This window comes from Stegodyphus dumicola, chromosome 1 (genome assembly GCF_044657685.1).
Source record: "Stegodyphus dumicola isolate Sdum_Otavi_A_Nest chromosome 1, ASM4465768v1".
Taxonomy (NCBI): domain Eukaryota; kingdom Metazoa; phylum Arthropoda; class Arachnida; order Araneae; family Eresidae; genus Stegodyphus; species Stegodyphus dumicola.
The window spans coordinates 134,743,963-134,765,697 of NC_140768.1; the positions used below are offsets into that span (position 1 = coordinate 134,743,963).

A 21,735-nucleotide genomic window follows, 5' to 3' on the forward strand; every position below is an offset into this window, starting at 1 on the left:
TATATTCAATTAAAATTCTGTAGAAGAGCAATTGACTTATTAAGTCAGTAATAGGTACAGCAGCAACCAAGTACTTAGGAAGTGAATAAATATGTTCTCATACATCATCAGCATAACTAAATTTCATGTTTGAAATATGAATCTGACTCTATGTTAAAAGATGCTAGGTTAATGATGTGTTTGTTAATCCATACAATGTGGATTTGCATGCACTATTTATTAAACTTAATGCAAAATTAAAATGAAAATTACATATTAACACTTTTCAAATTAATAAACAAAAATATGCATATTCTGATTTTTATTATACAAATGAATATTTACATATAGTTTCAAATGACAAGAAATATATTAATTCAAATTTTGATTCTGTTTATTTTCTGTGTTTAAACTGTTGCTTTGTAACCAGAGTTTATTAAAGATCCGTCCTGAAAATTAAAATAAATATAATATTAGAAATAATTTTAGTACGCATAAATATAACATATGTATTTTAGTATATTCATTTTCAAACAATTTTAGTGCATATAATCATTGGACATAATTTTTCAATATTTTAATAATATACTTAATGCATGTAATAGAAACAAATTGTGATAGTTGCTATTTATTTACACATCTTATAATAAAGGATAAGTAACAATTTTTGTGAGATACAGAAATGAAGTCACGATGAAAATAGTTGCTTTCTAATGTATATTAGTTTTCATTTTTTTAACCATTAAGAGAAGGCATTTACCATAAATTGAATCATAATTTTCAAATTTTTTGCTGTACATCTAAGTGAATTTACAAAATCTGCTAAGGTTTCCAAGCAACTTCCAGATTTAGTTTCTTTTTCAAAACATAATCAAGGGCAGTTAACTTAGAGCAGCATCAGTTTCTAAACCTATATCAGTTATTGATTTTTCATGCACTTTCTAGTGGAATTCAGCCAATTAAACAATGATGGCATCATCCCCTTCAGTACTGCAAACATACTTTCCAACTCATAGACATAATCATATAATACAGTTTAATCATAACAATCCATAATGCATCAAACTAGCACTTTAGCAAATGTTTTTTCGATGCATAAGAGTTTTCACAATTTACTTCTACACTTCTTTTTTGGTCCAGAATTTTTTCTTTTTAACACTGAAATACATCACTCATTTTTCATCAGTGGTACAAACAAATGCAAACAAAATTTCATGTTTCTCATATACAGAATTACATTGATAGAGTAGAACTGCACACTCACTTCTCATTAGACGAGGATGGGGTATCTATTTTAGTTTCCTTGAATATTTCAAATACAGAATCCTAATATTAACAGTCACATAAGTGATGGGAATTCTCTACAATTTACAATAAATTTCCCTTTGGTTTGGTTATCCGAATGTGCTTTAGTGCTATATTATATTTCTACTGAATAGTACTTCCCATAAACTGGCTCTGAAATTCTTTTACAGTCATAGCATGTTCTATGTCCTATAAAATCTTTATCAAATGCTTTTTTCTTTTCTCTCCTGCAGTCTCATCATTGAAGTATTTAAAATAAAACAATGCACACTGTTTGGCAAAATGTTATAATCATCCTCCCAATACCACGTTGTTATCTGTCATGGAATGGATTCTGTAAATCCTTTGTATATACCTGGAGAAAGACCACCAGAGATCACATAATACCAACAGATTATAAGGAAAACGTTGGTGAGCTTTGACCTGGTTCTCCATGACATTCTAGATGTGTTGAAACAGGATTAATATCTAGTTACTCGGAAGATCAACAGGGATTTATCAGAATGCATTTCAAACCACTGCAGTACAATTTCAGCCTTGTGAAAAGAAGCATTATCCAGTTGAAAGAGTCTATTTCTAACAGAAAAGACAAAAGCTATGAAAGGGTGTAACTGTTCAGTAACAATACTTATGTAGTCTGTATCTGTTGTAATATGTTCTACAACAACCACTTGTCTCAGAAATGCCATGAGAACATTCCCCAAATGATGCTTCAGTATTCCCTGAGAGCCATTAGTCTTTCAACCTTACTTCCATTCACCATTCTCACACTGCATGGGTCATACAGGGTTCGTACACATTTCCTTACATGAAAATTAAGGACTTTTAAGGACCATCAAAGAAAAAATTAAGAACCTATCAGCAAACAAAAAAAACGAATAGAATAAAGCAATTATCCGTACAACCGACTTCATGTTGTAATTTCACTTTAAGAAAGTAACAGAAGTGTGTATTATGCACTATTATTAAATTCATTTTAATACTTACCATAAAACAATTTTGAAAATTAAACTAACTCCCTACAAGTTATGAAGTAGATAACATTAAATTAGAAACATAATTTCTTTAAAAACATGTATAAGTGTATTTTACACTAATAACAGTCACTATTTTAGAGATTTACATGATTATTATTTAACTTATTTGATATTTATTTAAACACAGTCAACTACTATTATAATCACAATGTAAGAATATTTTGCAGATTAAAATAACTGATTTGTAAACATACAATTTATTTCCTTGGTTTTTTGAAAGATACTAGAATAATAAACTGTACAATAAAAGATACAAAGCATTTGTGCTTTTTTTAAACCTGAAATCTTTTCAGCTTAACATAGCTAACATCTAATTTATTTATGTCTATTTCTTTTTCTTTAACTATTCTTCTAAGTTCATTTGCTTTGATAAACAAATCAATGTTTATGCTGGTCTCAGCTTCATCTGCTAAAGCATCTACTTCTTCATTAATATCTTTAATTTCCCTTTGAAGAAATTTTTTCGTCTACTTCATATAATCAATTTCTTCCTCAATGATATTTCGTTTCCTCTTTGAATTTTCAGATTTAGTTAAAGATTTTTGTTCTTCTAAATACTGCATATATTTAGACCTTGCAGAAGCTGCTGCTGATCTCATTTCTTTATTAATTTCGATATTAAGAACACCTCCAGAAAATTTTATGTAATCAAATACTGTGCGTTGAAAAATGTATGATGAGTCACTTAAATTTTCAATTTCAATTGCTTTATTTACAGAGAAGCCCCTTTCCACAGAGGCCTGTCCATGTGACAAGATAAGAATCATTTTCACTATTTTCTATACTTTTGAATAATGAAAATCATGAAAAAGAGAAGTGAGAAATCTGTCAAGAGAAAGATTTTGAGGATCAAAAGTAGAAAATTCATGTAAATTTGTCTTAACTACTTTGTCTAGAAACTCTCCAAACTGCAGCAGAATTTCATCCCAATCATCTTGTAAAACACGTTTATTCTGCATTAATACCATTAGAACTATTTTATTTTGTTCTGGGCTTTTTCTGGACTTCTAACCATCAATCGCGGGTCTATACAAGGTGCATTTCGAATAAGAGAATAATTTATTGGACATTTAGACATTAAGTGTTGTACTATTGTTAAGACACATTGTTGACCTTCTTGTTTCAATACAAAACTTTCAGCTTGTGAAATATCCTTCTTGCTGCATTTATCATTCATTAACTGCTCAGCAATGAATCCCAAATAAACTTTACTTTTATCATTATAACAATTATAACAATTTGGATTATTAAAATTAAATTTATAAAGATTTTTTGCTTTAGTTATTTTTGAATATTCTAGTTTCAAAATTTTAAAGTGCTGAAGGCAATCATTTACAAGTTTTAAGATATCTTCAGCAAAAAAGGGAATAAGTGGTTTATCACTTTGATAATATTCAAGGAAAGGCAATAATATTTTCGACAGAGAGAGAAAAAAATTTAATTTTATAAGAAATGTTTTATCTTTAGTTGCTTAGTTGCCTCCAAAATATTTGAGGAGGATTTCGATGAATTTTTTTTAAACTTTCCCATTTCAACTTCTTTAATGTACAGTAGCAAGTCATCCCATATTTCAATGGCTCTTTCAACTGCTGGGACATTTTGCAACTATCGGTAAAAGCAGAACTTCACAGGTAGCTTTTTTAAGCCAGATATACTTAAAAAATCTTCACGTCTCGCAGGAAATCCAATATAAGGAGGATAAGAATGATGGAATGTCCCAGCCACTGGATGACATCCTATGCTTGAAAGCATTGTTAAGAATGTGTAAACTACATGTCCCTAATGTCAAGCATTGAATGTTATATTCTTTTGTCAAGTCCTGTTGCAATAAATCATAAAATTTCCAGTTTACTGCAGGACCAGAGTTTGTAAGAGTTTTGACAAGTCTAGTTTTTCAACACATTCATAAAATGTGGATAAAATAATTTCACTTTTTGCATGCCCTATAAATGCAGAAGTAAGGTACTGAGTTCTGACCTTATTTTCGTGATGCCAGTACCTCACATAAATACCTAGTTGCTTCTTTTGATTTGTCAGATTAAGAGTCTCATGAAATAGTAATGTAAAAAACTCAGCATTTTTACAATACTTTAGTAACAAAGTTTTAAAATAAGGGCCAAGACCAAAATAACAGATATAAACACATTTCTTTTCACCACATGAAAACTATTTTGCAATGGAACTATCCAGGAACATTTTAGTGAATAACGGCCCAATATCATCGCACGATTTAAAAGAATAGTGGCTTCTGATGCAATTAAAAGCCCACAATATTTCTGCATCTGTAACTTCAGATTTGAAAAGAAAAGAACTGATTTTATTATTTTCTACACTTATTGATGTTGAATTAGCAGTTACATCTTTTCCTGAAGTAGATGGTTCTTCTAACTTCATGATACTGACAAAATTCATGATACTGTTAGAAGAAACTCTGCAGTTGAGAAGGGAAAGATGTTTTGCAGCTAAAAGGGGCATTACATGCAAGGCATTAGTAAAATTAAGTATCACATATATATGTATATATAAAGAAATCTATATATATAATAAGAAATGTATACTGAAAATATACATTTTTTACTATATATATATATATACAGTACAAATTCCGAGATCCGGACATCCAATATCTGGAATGATCTAAAATCCGGACCTCAAAGCCACCACCAACCAATTTTTTAGGGCTTTTTTGGAGGGAAGGGGTATGCTTTACGCATGCGCATTAGATTTTTTTCCTCATCATAAAAAACATGTCGGAAATCCCGATTCTTAATCTCAGTTTGGCGCTAAATAAAATATCTCATTATTGAAGAAATAATTATTTTAGCATAAATTTGTGTGATTAGTAACTTGACTCCATAGCTGCGTATCTGCTTGGCATAATCTCATACCGAAACATTTATTAATTTTACAGCAACTAATATTTTATATCCTTGATGCCAAAATCGCGAATCATTATTTATTGTATTTTGCTTTCATCACCACATGTTTATCAACGGATGACAACTTGAGTGATGACTCATGCAGCGACGCCAAATAACAGAGTATTATCCGATTACAGATTTAAGTTTAATGCGCTAAAATGTTGACAAGGGGAGATTTAACAGAAATTTCTTTCCTTATGCTAAAAATAGATTTTGATAATGATACTCATAGGACAAACGATTATATTTAGTGCTATTTGACTTAAGAATAACTGATCTGTTATTCCCATAAAACCAGAACCAGCGCCAGAGCTCGCATGGCCGCACCAGGCGGCAGAATTTAGGGAAGTTAAACAGAAGTTTTTCATTGCGATGACAATGCCCCAATCATCAATCAATTAACGGAGGGCGAAATCTGTAGTATGGTTCTAAATCCAGAAAATACAGATATCGATAGTGAAGAAAGTAACAGAGAGGTTAATGAACGAGAAAAAATTTTGATTGACAAGTTATACGGAATTCTCGACACAGCAATTACAGGACTTGAACAATGGAACTTAATAACTCAACAAGAAATTATATGTCTATAGTATTAGTCTAAAGTATCAGCAGAGAAAACAAATCAAACACCTCACATTGAAAGAAATGTTTAATAAAGTAAACATATAAATATTAAGCTCTTTTCTTTTGTAAATTTTGATACCCTTTAAATCATAAATGCTTCATTATTTCATAAATCACGATTTCATATTTTCAATTTTATAATTTCTACGTTCCATCTTACTAGATTTAAAATGATCTAATATCCGTAAACGGAATGTATATTTTCAGTTAAACTTCTACCCAATAATTTTAGTAATTCATGAAAGTTAATTTTGCGTCTAGTTAATTCAGGAAAATTAGTTTCAATTAGTTGTTTTCAGCTTTAAAAATATTAAAATTTTTTAATTAGTTAGTTGTTTTCAACTAATAATTGTATCGCCATTAGCAAAAATAATGCATTACTATCAACAGCATAGGATTAAACCAAATACTTAATTGTCTATTGAAGCTTCAAAACGTATTTCCGAACTTCACTTTTTCTCGGCTAGCGTTACTGAATTTGCCCTTGGCGACCTAAAATCGAAATGGAGCCAACAGATTTCCCGCGAAATCGATAACAGACCCTCTGCAGAAGTAAACTCATAATCCCGATATCCCATACATATAGTATGTGCAAAAGAGAATAAACTCCGTAGAAGGTGATAAAAAATTAATTTATGGCTTAATTGAAACAAACACAGAAATTAAGCTAAGGAAAACCGTGTAAAAACAAATAGAAATGATAAAACGAAACTTAATTTTCACGTGAATTTTCAGCGCTGATTTTCCCATTATAGAAATTTCAATTTGTTTCAGACAAAGACCACATTTAGCTTTATAAGGATTGCCATCCATCAATATCCAGTCTTTGTAGTCAGCTTGATGAAGCCACAGTTTATTGAAAATGCACTTTCCAGGCATCTCCTTCTTATTGGCGTCGGAAATGTTGTGGTCTTCCAGGTTGGGTTTGCTCTAATTTTTGGCAAATATTTTCAGAATCCCCCCTTTTTTTTCTCGAGCACCTTCATCATCACTTTCGCCTCTTAAAGAACTTCCGGCTTCACGCTTTCATCACAATCTGCCTAAATTTATGGATAACACCTGTTTTGAAAGATTGGGTGAATAGCCAATCAGACACCCATACTTTTGTTCGGGTAGCTAATTGTTTTTTTTTTTTTTATCGTTTGCAACGCAAGTCCGCTGACAGATTGGTTAAGAGCCGTGCAATTTTAATTCCATATTCATGAGAAATCGCAATTCACACATAGAATGGCAATCGTTAGAAATGATAAGAAATGTCAAATGAGCAAAATTAAGGACCGTTTATTCATTTTGGCCAAAATTAAGGACTTTTAAGGACCAAAAATCATTTTTGAAAAATTAAGTACTTTTAAGGACCGTACGAACCCTGGTCATAGTGCTTTGACTGATCAATGTAGCTTCCATTGATATTTCCATTGTATTATTATCATGTGCCGCTTTTCTACAACACAATAACATAATGCTCAATGTAACCATCATTCACAAAAAGCAATCTGCAATATTTGTCATCAGCTATATTTGATAGTCAAACATGCTATGGTATAATTTTCCAGAAATAGTCTTGATAAAATCTGCTAAAAGCGGATTTCAAATCATAATAAACATTCATTTCTTAAATACTTTTAATAACTGCTGAACTGCTAAATATACTACACAAAACAAAATAAGACAACAAAGGAAATGCTGGTATTTTATATTAAGCCTCAGACATATGTTTGTTCATAAATATATTGCTCATTGATATATATGAAAAATGAGAATTTTATTATTTCTTTTTACATGTAATGGTAACAGAATTAATTGCTAAATATTTCAAACATTATTTATTCTTCTGTATTAATTTAATTAAATAATAAAATAATCATACCAGGTTAGTTTTAAATATTGTCTTCAGTTGTTTAATGATTTCATTTCTATATTTGTTGAACTCGGATGGATTTGACAAGCCCTGTTTCAGCAAATCAGCTGCAGTAACTCCAGTTGGATTTTCTGCAGCTTTTAAATATTTCTTTGGATTTGATGAAATATTCAAAAGATTTGTATGGACCTAAAAAAAAAAAAAAAAAAAAAAAAAAAAAAAAAAAAAAAAAACACTGTGTGGGATTTAAAAAATACTTTGTATATTTAATGTCAGTTATAAAAAAGAAATATATTATTGTTTTAAGTGTTAGAATGGCTATCATCACACACACACAAACAAACAAACAAACAAAAAAATAAGATAACAATATTGTTGTGGAATACACACAACATGAAAGTACTATACCAAAGTATCCCTTCAAAGTTTTTAAAAAATCGAAACTTGTGAAAAAATATATAACAGAAATAAATTCCTTTTATCACCAAAGAAAATGATGAGAAAAATAAGTTAATATGAATCTATAAAATGAATGCAATGTTTTATGTAATCGAGAAGCTCGACAAAAGCCAACATCAACATCAAACTGAAATTAAAATTTCAGAAATATATTGATCACATATAACACAACATAAATACTGTAAAAGCAAATCTGGTGTGGATACCACATGACTTCTTTGTAATTAAATTTTTCTTTTTCTTCTTTGTAAAGAATATTAAAATATATGTATTTTCTGCTCATTTTATTGAAACTTATTTCCTTGAATTTCATCAGCTATATTTCTCATTCAATTAATTCAGCTGTCACTCCAAAAAAAGGCAAAAATACATAAAACCTCAATATTTTTATTAAAAATTTAAAAATATGGAAAAGTATAAAACACCACATACAGTTAAAACATTTTTAAAAAAATTACAATTAAAATTAGAGTTTCTACACAAAAACAAGCAATCAGCCAGCGTTCAAGAAAGCAGATTTTTCAGTGTACAAAACTGAAAGGTTAGTCGGCAAAACTTGGCAAAAAGACACTGAAAGTGCAGAAACTGACTTCATTCACTATTCTGCTAAGTTTCAAATGCAAAAAAAAAAAAAAAAAAAAAAAAAAAAAGCTGCTATGATAACAAAAATTAGGCTTAGCTGGATGCTATCATTTAGTATAGCCCACCCAGATTTTTCATCAAAAAATATTGCCTAGCATAGTGATAAATGATATGTGGTAACCCATACCATTTAGCAAATGCAATGTAAACAAAAGTAAATTTCTGGAATTAATGGTTACAGCTAACATTTACAGCTAATAGTGGTCAATTATGTTTATTCAATTTCAATACAAATTACCAACATATTTGTTTACTCAAAGTTAAATGCACGTGATCCTGTATCCTTACTTTTCTGGCATGGCCTTCTCTTAAAATTTGTCTCGCTCTGCATTGCATGAGGAAATACAACAATTTTAATTACTTGTATAATTCTACTCAAATTAACTATCTAAATACAAAATTCATAGCACTGTTATCGGCAATTATTTAACACTCAGACATTGTAGAGAATATTGTTTTGGAGATAAGATTTTTAGCTACTTTGGAGGTGAGAATTTTGCACTTAGAGCTTGCTGTAAACCTGCTGTTAGTGATGTTGTAATTAAGTATCAGGAGATCTTAAAGGAAAATTTAAGGTGGAAATTTTCAAACAAGCGTAAAAGTTTGGGAAAGCGGGTATTCTAAACAGATATTTTATGTATGAATAGAGAGTATTAACTATTTAGAGGATTTTTGATGAATTGAGAAAGGATACAGTTTGTTGTGAAAAATATAAGATACCATGTGGGTTAGTTAGTCATAAAAAGTCATCCAGAAGTAGTACTTGGAGATGCAAAAAGTGTGGGGCTGAGACATCAATTAGGTTAAGATCTTGGTTTGCCTGTTGTAAGCTTTATTTACAGTTAATTAATTCTTAATTACATAATTATTTGTTAAGGGAGAAATATCTAAAGATTTTCAGCATTGTTTTTAAAAATTACAATCTTTTAACATTAATTATTCCTTAACTTTTTTCTTTCTCTTAAAATCATGTATAATAGTAATAAATTTATTTCTATTCTCTATGATTTCTAGTGAAAACAAGATGATCGCCATTTTTGAAACATGCAGTTTCGTTCGGAAACGTCGATAGCAACCATTTTTCAAAACACGCTATTTGACTCGCTTTGGCAACTAAAAAATTCGCCATATTTTAAAGGTGGGCTATACTGAAGCTGGTCTTAAATTGTTAATAATTCTACAACTATTGCATGCAGATTAACTAAAGGCATGAAAACCTTAACTGGAAGATAAGAACAACATAATTCAATTATTTTTAAAGCAGAAAATGCATAATTTACCAACATATAAGAATAAAAAAAAACTGAGCTTACGAAGCCAAGTGGGTATATCTATATACAGTATAAAGTCCGTAATCTGGACTCGTTGGGACTTCAGTGATTCCGGATTAGGGTTTTTTTCCGGATTATAGATCATCAATTTAAATCTGGTAAGATGGCATGCAGAAATTATACAATTAAAAATATGAAACCGTAATTTATGAAATAAAGAGCAATTATGATCTAAAGAGTATCAAAATTAAAAAAAAAAAAAAAAAAAAAAAAAAAAAAAAAAAGGGGGGGGCTCAATATTTATTTGTTTACTTTACTAAACATTTCTTTCAATGTAAGTTGTTTAAGTTGCTCCGTTTTTGTACTAATACTTTCTCTTTAATTCTATAAACAGACATAATTTCTTGTTCAGTTACAAAGTTCCACTGTTCAAGTCCTGTAATTGCTGTGTCGAGAATACCGACTTACTTGTCAATCGAAATTTTTTCGTTTTCAATAACCTCTCTGTCACTTTTTTCACTATCAGAAGTGCGCATGGGTAAACGTTTTACACTGATGCGTAGAGGATGCGCGCATTAAAAGCGCATGAGTAAATGCTTTACGAGCATGCATAAATGCATTAAGCGCATGCGTAAGTTTGTGGCTTTTCGAGGTTCAGATTATAGATCATTCCAGATAATGGACATCTGGATTACGGACTTTGTACTGCATATATACACACATTTATATACTTTTTGTGTGGCCAATTGCAATCAAAAAGGAAGATGCACAACTACATGTTATAGCAGTTTTATATACAAAATTTCAATGTTCTGAGGCTACTCATTTTTGAGTTATGAGAGATACACACACTCTTTATGCTATCCTTACAAACGGATGTCATGCAAAAACATCGTTAAATTGCATTCAATAACAGTCAAAGTGGACATTTTTGTTGAAATATGATACCCCAAAATTTTTGCCATTATAATACTTGTACAAGGAAGTAAAAAGGATACATGAAAACTTAATATATATATATATATACATCTTATATATATATATATATATAAAGATGTTATGAAATATGATTTCCAAACCCCATGTGTATAAGAAGATATGAAACTGATATTTAAAAAAAAAAAAAGGTTCCATATTTGAGAGAGTTCTTACCGAATCAAAATCATTTATCTAAACAAACTGCCTATTAAATTATCTATACAATTAATAAATATTTAATGTAAAAATGACATAATGAATGATGGCTTATCATTAAAGTAACTCCAGTGCCATCCAAATAATCAAATGATTATTTACCGCCTTGTTAATGTGGCCACCATAAATGCTTTGGTAATAGTTAATTAATTTGGCCAAAAGTAGAGGCAACAACCTTCAAAATATAAAAAAATCTAATGTAAAGGGAAAAAATAACATTTACTTTACGGAAGCCATAATTTCCCAGTTGGCGCTATTACAAAATTAAATATTTACTGATTTTCATATATATTTGTCTATTGTACTATCTGATTAGAGATAATTTTTCAGATTAACAGTATCATGAAGTGTAAAGCAGTAGTAAAAGGAATCCTGGAACCACAAAATAAATTATCAGCACAAAGACTATTCTGTCTTACAGTTTTTCACTTGCATCTCCACTTCTTTTCCTTTCTTCCTAATAAACTGGTAGCTCCCCCCCTTTTTGCTTAATATGCAAAATTTTCAGTGTCAATATTTTATCCATATGCTGCGTGGTATTCTGTCCTCAAAGTAAGGTGAAAATTATTCATTGCTAGGTATACAGATTATCCAATTCTACAGTTGGTGTGTGGAAAATTAAGATTCAATAATTTATACTCATAAAAAAATTAGATATGAGGACAAGGTTTAAAATGACTGAGCATAAGGATGATCAGGAAGCACTGCTAAAATGGTTGGCCATTCAAAGAAGCCATACTATGTCATTATCTGAACAAATGTTAAGATGGAGATATTGAAAAAAGAAGAAATTTTCTAAACCATGATTTTCATGCTAACTAATGTATCATTTAAAATTATTAACATATGGTGAAATTGATGAAAAAAATTTAGGAGTTCTATATAATAATTGTACACCGGCCTCTCTCTCTCTCTTTTTTTTATTTTTCAGTCAATTTTTATATTGTTTTGTGAGATGTCTCATTTTTTCTTCTCAGACGAGATACTCCAAACCAAAATTTCTAGAACTGGCATGGCCCCATGGAAGACAAGTCACAGATTTTATGTTTGGCACGACAGTTACACCTGTGGATGAACATTTACAAGTGGATGGATAAATGCATAATGTAACGATGCAAAAATCTTAGAAAGACATTGCTAAGACCATTTCTAATGTTTGTGGTAACTGCCTTAATTCCTTAGACCTTTTTCTGTTACTTTTTATCTTACATCAGTTAAATGTTTTGAAAAGAAGTTACAATATTGAATTTTTCTCGCAAAATATATTTCCATCACAAGACACATTCTTTTTTAAATATTTTTATTTACTATACAAATAATATGGAATCTTATATATATGCGGCTTAAGTGTTCGTCGCCGATAGTTTACTGGTTGTTTGCGTAACTATAAATTATTTTATTCCCTGTGCAGTGCAGCGCGTGACGAATATTATGAGAAAGCTCAGCAGGAAAAATTAAAAATACAAGAGCACGTGCATTTAACATTTAATAAAAAAATTTAACATCTGTTTGTTGCTGATAGTTTATTGGTTGCTTGCGTAACTGTAAATTGTTTTATTCACCATGCAGTGCAGCATGTGACAAATATTATGAGAAAGTTAAGCTGGAAAAATTAAAAGTACAAGAGCACATGCATTTAACATTTAATAAATAAATTTAACATCTATATATAATAGAATTTGAAAATATGCAACTAGCAAAAACCGGCAACGATGAAAAAACAAATAAAATGAAATAAATAAATATCTTTATTATATGAAGCTTAAGTGTCTGTTGGTCGCCGACAGTTTATTGGTTGCTTGCGTAACTGTACTAGCCAATGGGGTGAAGTTGCCACGGCACAGGATTGCCATTACAATTGAGACGTAGACAATTTCCTGTAAAACTTGCCTTTGCTATGAAGAACAGCTGTTAAGTTAAAAATAATGGATGGTCCTTTACAAGGCGAGCTTAAAAATGATGGAAAGATCTACACAAGAAATGTTGTGTACAAAGAGATCTTTGACATGCGAATTAACATTTTATTATTTAAATCACCTTTATTTATTGAGCTAGCGGTGACTCTTAAGAAATGTACCGCCAGTGGTTTCCTTCATTGCACTCTACTCTAAGCAATTAAGCAAGTAGAAAGGGAAAACCCCGTGGGGCAGTAAGCAAACGGGCGTTCTCACCGCCTGCCCTGGGTAATTCAGTTTGAATTAACAGACACCTTTGCACAAATCATTTTAATTACAATTTATCATATCTAGAACATCGGTCATTTCGTATGACCGACGGACTTTCTAGTATCTTAATATATATATATATATGTAAATTATTAAAAACGAAATCCACTTACAGGCAAGGGTGGACATTCACTGCTAGAGAAATGGCCATCCCATATAGATATTTCAATGCTTGCTGCTTCCTAGAAAGAAACAAAACAAAATTATAAAAAATAATGAATTTTTTCAAAATGCACAAATTTGATCACAGATAATTTTTTTTTTTAAATTAAATTTCCTTTATGTACTTACAAATACTTTAACTTCGGTTTTGAATTTCTTGCATATATAATCAAGAGGAAGATAACTTAATTTTTCAATTATATCATCAGGTGGTCTTCCTTTTAGTAATGGAATGTGATGAATTCCAGCAAAAACAGCACCCCTAAAAATAATTTTACATTTTACCATATGAAAATAGTCAATTTTACTACCTATTATTTAGAAAACTTTCAACAATTACATTTTATGAATTCCTACAAAAAATAAAATTTGGAACTGCCTTCTACAGTACAGCAACCAGTGTTTTATTTTCAAAGCTAAGAAATCCTACCAAATTAAAAAAAAAAAAAAAAAAAAAAAAAAAAAAAAAAAAAAAAAAATTGTATTAATGGACATGATATAGTTGGCTGAATATAGCCAACAAAACAGCAATAGATTGGAACACTGAACACGTGGGAAATCTGTACTCATAGCATTCTAAACACAGCTTCTGGGAAAAACAGATATCCACACAAAATAGTAGAAATTGCCAAAAGCGTTTTTATGAAGTACAAAAATGAGGCGGATCAAATACTGATTACTTATGAAATAAAGTGGTATCAGTTCTTTCAAAATTTCACAGGAATGATTGGTGAAATTTTGGCTGATCTCCACCAACTTTCATGGTTGAGAAGATAATAAGTAAGTAGTAAAGATTTTGTTTCTTAAAAATGTACCTTGCCACAGACACACAGCTATTCTTAAATATTATACTGCACATACAATAAGAATTTATAGCTTATAGAAATTTCTTATACCTTTCAGTTCAGATAACAATACTATATGCTTAGTATTGTTATCTTAATAAAACTTTAATATATTTTCCGTAAATTTTTTACATATACTTTTAGGTTTCCATTAAGAATATTTGTATACAGTACTCCTTATTTTCTATATAAACTATATTTCTGATACCAGGGCAGTGAAACATCCCCAAATCCTTCTTCTATCTTCATACTTAACAGTATAAATTGTGGCTCATTTGCATATCTAACATTGCTTTAACATGATCAAATTTTGTTTACAAAAGATTTTGCAAATGTCGGGCATATTTTCCTTATTTTCTTGTTTGTTGCATGAGGAATTTCCTTCTTCCTGATTATCCATTGCATCTATGTCCTCCAATGGTTCTTGGAACAATTTCAGGATTGACTTTTTTGTAGGATAAGTCTCTGACTCCTCCCTATTAACTTGGAATGTGGTCCACACTTCACTGGATTTTCAACTATTTAGAATTAATTTCTACAGTTTTACAACATCAAAGACAACTGAATTCTTAACATCAAGGATTATTTAGATGTTTTGAACACTTTTACCATAGCATCCTGGCATATTCATTTCAAATATGGAATTTTTAATATATTTTGTTGAATGAATGGTAATTTCCAAATACAGAGAACAATTCTTGGGATGCATTTTCATTTTATACAAAGAATTATAACAAGAAAACTCATGTGTTAAAATATCTCAACAAAAATTTTGAGTGTCTGAATTATTATGTGAGTTACCTATGTTACATTTTGAATAAATTATTTTTTACAAGGAATATTTTGATGATATTTACTGAAAATTATATATCTTCTATGGCAGTAGCATGACAAAAACTATTAAGTATTTAAGTTTCTATGCTTCTATACTTTGATATAACTTTTTTATAAGCATATTAACAGATTGTCATGTTTAGAATGTTTAGAGGCATCAAATAAGTATCTTACATTATTTATTATTCATGTATATATATGTGATAAAAACAAACTTAGAAGTAATTATCAGCAGAAATTTTGACGGCATAGAAGTTCTGATCCATAATCAATAGGAAATTGAAGGTGAAGGCAGATTAAATCTTGAATTTTTATTTCAGTAAACATGTTGCAACCACAAACAAGTTGGCACATTAAATATGCCTATTTAAAAAAGCTTACATTTTAGATAAATTTGCAGTAAGATAGCAGGAGCAGACATACAGCAGTCCAGACATGCTAAAGCGTAGTAAGCAAGTGCATTATGTTCAGGGTGAAACCTTAATTCAGACTGAGTTAGTTTTGGTTCTCAATGCATTTTGATCGGATAGTTAATACTTCTGTAAAATTATTATTGGCTGATTGAGTTTTAGTTTTATTTACATCATCAGAATTACATAAGAATCATATGACATAGATTTTTCTCAAAATAACGCAGTGCAAATAGAGGTTACTATTTTTAGAATACAGAAGGGAATTAATTTTCACTGCTAATTTAATCTTTTACATATTCTTTATTTTTCTTACATATATATATATATACACCATTGCATTTAAAAAAAATATAGAAGCTTATTTATAATTTCATGGAGCATTTCTAATAGTCATAACATACTCATAACCAACTAATTTTATGATATAGCAAAAAATTTCATTATATAACAATATACAAGTATTTCTATAACACAAAACAATGCAGGCACAGGGAGGGGGAAAAAACCCACCATCTAAAAAAAATTTACTGGACTAAATTCGAGAATCCTCCTGCCCAACTATGTGGCAAATTTTGATCAAGATACTCTTCTGAATGTTTTTGATAACAGCCTCACTGACAACAAGTTGAAAAGCTGTCTTGCTGAAAAAGGAAACCACAGTTTTCATTCAACTGTGACATCACCTAGCAATGTAAATCATCTCAGTCACAGAGAAATAAATGTCTCCCGTATACAGAATATATATTATATATATATAGAATATTTCTGACACATGAAAAAAAAAACTTAATATATTTCCTCTTATTTCAGTATACTATAATGTGGTATTAATAGCACAGTTTGTATGGAATAATTTTTTTAAATACTTCATAAAATTATGAATAACATTCTAATTTAGATTAATCAATAAAACAAAGCACTGGATATATATCTGCTTTAAGTACTATAACTTCATGCAGAACCTTCCACGAAAAACTGGCTCATATTTCTGCCACATAAAGTAAACTTCATGCAATTAACCTATTCAACTGCATAGTCCAGAATCAATGATAATTTTTCTTGTGCAGCAATCTTATTCAATCAGTTGATTGAATAAGAATCTAAAAACCAAAGCCAAAATCTAAGAACCTTAAATGTCATTTAAAAATTGAAATGTGAAAATCATGCACAGTTTTATCACACTAACTTGTCAAAACAAGTTGCAATACCCCAGGCTACTGCATGTTGCAAGTTGAATTTGGGGTCTTTTCCTCCCTTATCTAATACTTTCTCAGAAGATGTATCAAACTTTGGTCTCAATCCATACAGTGAAATCAGTATAAAGGCTCTGCCATCATATTCAGGAGTAACTCGCTGGAAAGGAAGGAACAATGAATTCTAAGTACAAGCAGAGATGTCAAGTAGTAAGAAAATAAATTACTATGCAAAAATAAAATAGTAGTAAAGTTTTCTTTTAAAGTAAAAGTTAATAAAATTAATAAATATTTTAACAGACTTTTATATAAATACAAATATGGTTTTCAGAAATGCCTTTTAAGGATGTCAAATATGTTCAGTTTATGACTGTGTATCCTCTGATTGCCAATTGATGGCGGTAGTGTTTGTACAAAGAAACTGTGATGTCATAGTTATATGTATGTGTTTCAGTTTGTCTTTGGTGTTCATCAATAAACATTGTGTGGAATAACGCTCTCTGTTTATTACTTTACATTCGATCCAGTCTGATTTATTAAAGACTTACATATATTTTGTTTAAAATGTCTTATATTCAAGTTAATACAGCACACAATATAACCAATTCATACAAATTTTCAAAAAAGTATAAAACGGAATAAATTTCCAAAAGTAAAGCCCTAATAATACTGTAGACAGTCTTCCAAAGTGAAATATTAACCTAAAAAGTGTTGAAAACTTCCAACAGCAGAATTTCACATGCATGAAATGCAGTGGATTTATTATAGAAAATGAGCATAAAATAAAAAAAAAAGTTATATAATAAATTTTAAAAATAAATAAATAAAAAAAAAAAAAACTTCCTCCATCTCTTGAAAATAAACAAGAATTTTAATCCATTAGCTATCAAAATACTTAAGACAATTAAAATATGCATAAAAGAATTAGTCTTACACATTGCTTATGAAAGTTGTTTTTCATATTAAAAAAATACCAATATAAACTTTTATGCAATAACTTAAAATAAAAGCAATTTCTTTTAAACACTTGAAGAGAAAAGTCTTGAAAGAATAAGATTACATATTACCACTAAAATACTAAAGAAGCAAATGGAAAAAATTTTATATTTAAAGATTCTTTATGTCAAACTCTTAATTAAACAAAATTTAATTATTCTAAGCACAAAATTATGATTTTATTTTTCTGCAGTTTATTGAAAGGAAATTTTAAATGGATTATTTTTTAAGGATTTATAAGAATTGAGCAACATTCAACACATTATAATTATATTCATAAAATAATTTTTCCAAGTAAAAGTGATTTAATATTTAACAAACTAAGTTAGAATATTTACAATATTTTATTTATTTATTATTATTATTATTAGTTATACTTTTAGAATAAAAGCAAGCACAAACAAAAGTATATTTTCAAAATGAAGCTAATAAAAAGGATTCTTTTTTCTTGCAAATGCAGCTACAGTAGAACTTAACATTACTCAAATTTTGATGAGATTAACTCATTATCAAAATCTAGAATTAAAAATTAATTTTTTTCGAGAAGTTAAATTATTTTAAACACCAAACATTTTTTTACTGCTCTTTTCAGTCTGTTAAGTTTGGTAAGAAGTTCAATTGTGTTTCATTTCTCACAACACAATTAAAATTCCACGAAAAATGTTTTATAAAAATATACAAAATAAGAATATTCAAAATTTCCTTTCTGTTGAAAAAAGATGTAAATTACTTTAAAATAAATCATTTTTCTTAGATTTAAAAATACAAATAGATATGTATACAAATTAAGTAAGTACAAAATACGTTCAGAAAACAGTATATTTAAAGGTTAAGCAAAACTCCATTTATTTTTACTTAGCGGAATAATTTCAGCTGTTCACTTAAGAAATAATTTTTTCCTTCAGACTTTTTAATACATCTTTGTTTAGAAATTTTACTGTACACAGTCCTTGCATAACGAATGTCTCACACAATGAATATTCCAGACAAATCAAAAATCGTTTTGCATCAAAAACCATTCATAAATATTTTCCACATTAAATTTCTTTTCATAATAAATTTAGTAATTTCTGTTACAGGTACATAAATATGCAAAATGCATCTGAGCATAAACAAAGACAATGAACAGGAAATCAATCACAGAAACACACAACTTCTTTAATGCAGGATTAGCCTAAAAGAAACAGGCAGATTAATTGTTTATAAATTAGAAGGTGTCTCTTTTTATTTAGAACACACTTAGTACTATTTTATAAAGGAAGTGTTCAAATTTACAACCTTCTAATTTTAATTTGTTCTTATGACGTTGGCATCAGATGATGTTTTTGACATTAGATGAACAGTGGAGATAATCAAGTAGAAAAACCATTTTGTGCACTTGAATTTGCAAAAGAATATATATATATATATATATATATATTCTTTTGCAAATATATATATATATATATATATTTGTCTAGTAATGTTTTTAGATCATGGTATGATATGGATAAAAATCTGCTTTAGCACTGGACTGGTCAGTAAACAAAGCAGAACATGGTAATGGTATGTTAGCTACCAAGAAGTCTGGGTTTAACACTGTGTGATTACTTCTTGTGCGGTGTTCCTTCTCTTTTCTGATACTAGAGTATTTAATATTTTCTGAAACTGTTTTATGATATTTCATAATCTTTGACTGGGCTCAAGAAGAAGCTCTGGTAATTAACTGAAAACAGCACTGTGAATGATTCACATAACGAACTCAGTCCTGAAATGAATTGTATCCATTATTCAAAGAACCACTGTATTTCTGAAGGCAAAATTAAGAAATTTTATAACTGGGTCAACTATACCTTAGGCTGATCTGACCAATCAGGTGCCCTCTGAGGACTATCTAACTCTAGTTCTTCAGTGAGAAAATTAATCACTTGGTTCTTTCCAGTTCCAATTTTTGTGTCTTCACCAGGAAATATTTGTACAAGACACTGAAGATATCTACCTTCGAGGAAAACTGGAAAGGAAATATATAGAGATATAATAAACTAAACTGACTGATTTATGGGAAGGATTACACATTCTCAACATGCTACTTTGAAACAGCTGCATGCATGATTATTCCACTATACTAATATATAGATATATTCAAACTAAAAAATATCACTTACTTAACCATTAATAGGTCATAAATATTACTGCAGCGTACATGATTTTCTTCCATAACATTACCAGAGATAGAAAATTGTTAGTTAAAAAAAATTAGTCCATTTATTTAATACAGTCAAAAGTCGTTAATTCGGACACCTATAATCCGGAATGATCTATAATTCGGACCTCAAAACTACAAACTTTCTGCGCATGCGTCGCGTTCACGCATGCGCAGAGGCGTTTACGAGAGCGCGTAAGACCCTTACGGCTGCGAATATGTTTGTGCGCATGCGCGTTTAATGTGTAATGGAGTTATACGCTAAGCTAAAGTTATCTAATTCAGTTAATGTTGCAGATTGCGTTGTTCCTTAATCTTCGAATTGGATACGGCTTATTATTTTTTGCAGACTGTTAGAGCAATTTTATAAAAGTAAGCTTGAACTTTCGATTATGTCAAATAGAATTTCCGATATATATTTACTACAAAGCGAAAGTATGTTTTGAAATCCGAAATCTGTTTATGAATTTCACGCTGCTCTGCGGCAGAGGGGGGGGGCAGAAACGTCATTATTAGATTATGATAGATTAGAAAGATTATGTCATATAGAATTTCCGATATATATTTACTAATATGTAATTTGTATCTACAAAGCGAAAGTATGTTTTGAAATCCGAAATCTGTTTATCAATTTCACGCGGCGGATTGGAAGTTGATCTGTCAGCACTATCCTTATCTTCAGGACAGATGTTTTTATTTTATTTGGTTTATAATTCCGTACTAAGTGTAGTATTTAATCTCGATATACTCTGTCTTTGATATGATTTAAATCAAGTTCCTCGTCATTATAATTCGCTTCCGATAGTGAAGAAAGTGACCCAGAGGTTATTGAAAACGAAAACATTTCGATTGACAAATTAGTCCGTATTCTCAACACAGCAATTATAGGACTTGAACAGCGGAACTTTGTAACTAAACAAGAAATTATGTCTGTTTAATAGAATTAAAGAGAAAGTATTATCACATGAAACGAAGCAACTTACATTGAAGGAAATATTTAATAAAGTAAACAAATAAATATTAAGCTTTTTCTTTTTGTAAATTTTGATACCCTTTAGATCATAATTGTTCTTTATTTCATAAATTACGGTTTCATATTTTTAATTTTGTAATTTCTGCATGCCATCTTACCAGATTTAAACTGATGATCTATAATCCGGAAAAATCGATAATCCGGAATCGCCGAAGTCTCGACGAGTCCGGATTAACGACTTTTGACTGTAATAATTATCAGAAGAAAATAACTAGTTAACTACCAGTGCTCTGTAAACTGCAATTCAAATTGAGGGCAAAACATAAAACTTTTTCTCTTTTTTTAATTAATAAAAGGAGGTTAAAAGTAGTAAAGTCAAAAGTCTTTAATCTGAACTCGTCGGGACTTCGGCGATTCCGGATTATAGATCATCAGTTTAAATCTGGTAAGATGGCATGCAGAAATTATAAAATTAAAAATATGAAACCGTAATTTATGAAATAAAGAGCAATTATGATTGTGATATTTATAATGACGAGGAATTTGAATTTAAATCATATCAAAGACGGGGTATATAGAGATGAAATACTACATTTAGTAAAGAATTATAAGCGGAATAGAA

The 21,735-nt window shown here is 29.6% G+C and overlaps 1 protein-coding gene across 4 annotated transcripts in view; it reads right to left on the bottom strand.

Annotated features, from left to right (window-relative positions):
* Positions 1–284: 284 nt before the first annotated feature.
* Positions 285–21,735, bottom strand: part of LOC118193761 (uncharacterized) — a 108,247-nt gene continuing 86,796 nt past the window's right edge. The window contains exons 15-20 of one of the 4 annotated variants that reach the window (XM_085820982.1): positions 19,791–19,948; positions 16,956–17,122; positions 13,807–13,939; positions 13,629–13,697; positions 7,734–7,913; positions 285–428 (exon numbers count right to left, since the gene is read on the bottom strand). In XM_085820982.1, the coding sequence (XP_085677108.1) occupies positions 387–428; positions 7,734–7,913; positions 13,629–13,697; positions 13,807–13,939; positions 16,956–17,122; positions 19,791–19,948 (749 nt within the window). In that variant the 3' untranslated portion in view covers positions 285–386. Of the gene's footprint in view, positions 429–7,733; positions 7,914–13,628; positions 13,698–13,806; positions 13,940–16,955; positions 17,123–19,790; positions 19,949–21,735 lie in introns of those variants that run through there. The other 3 variants (XM_085820986.1, XR_015042221.1, XR_015042224.1) reach the window with 3 other exon arrangements.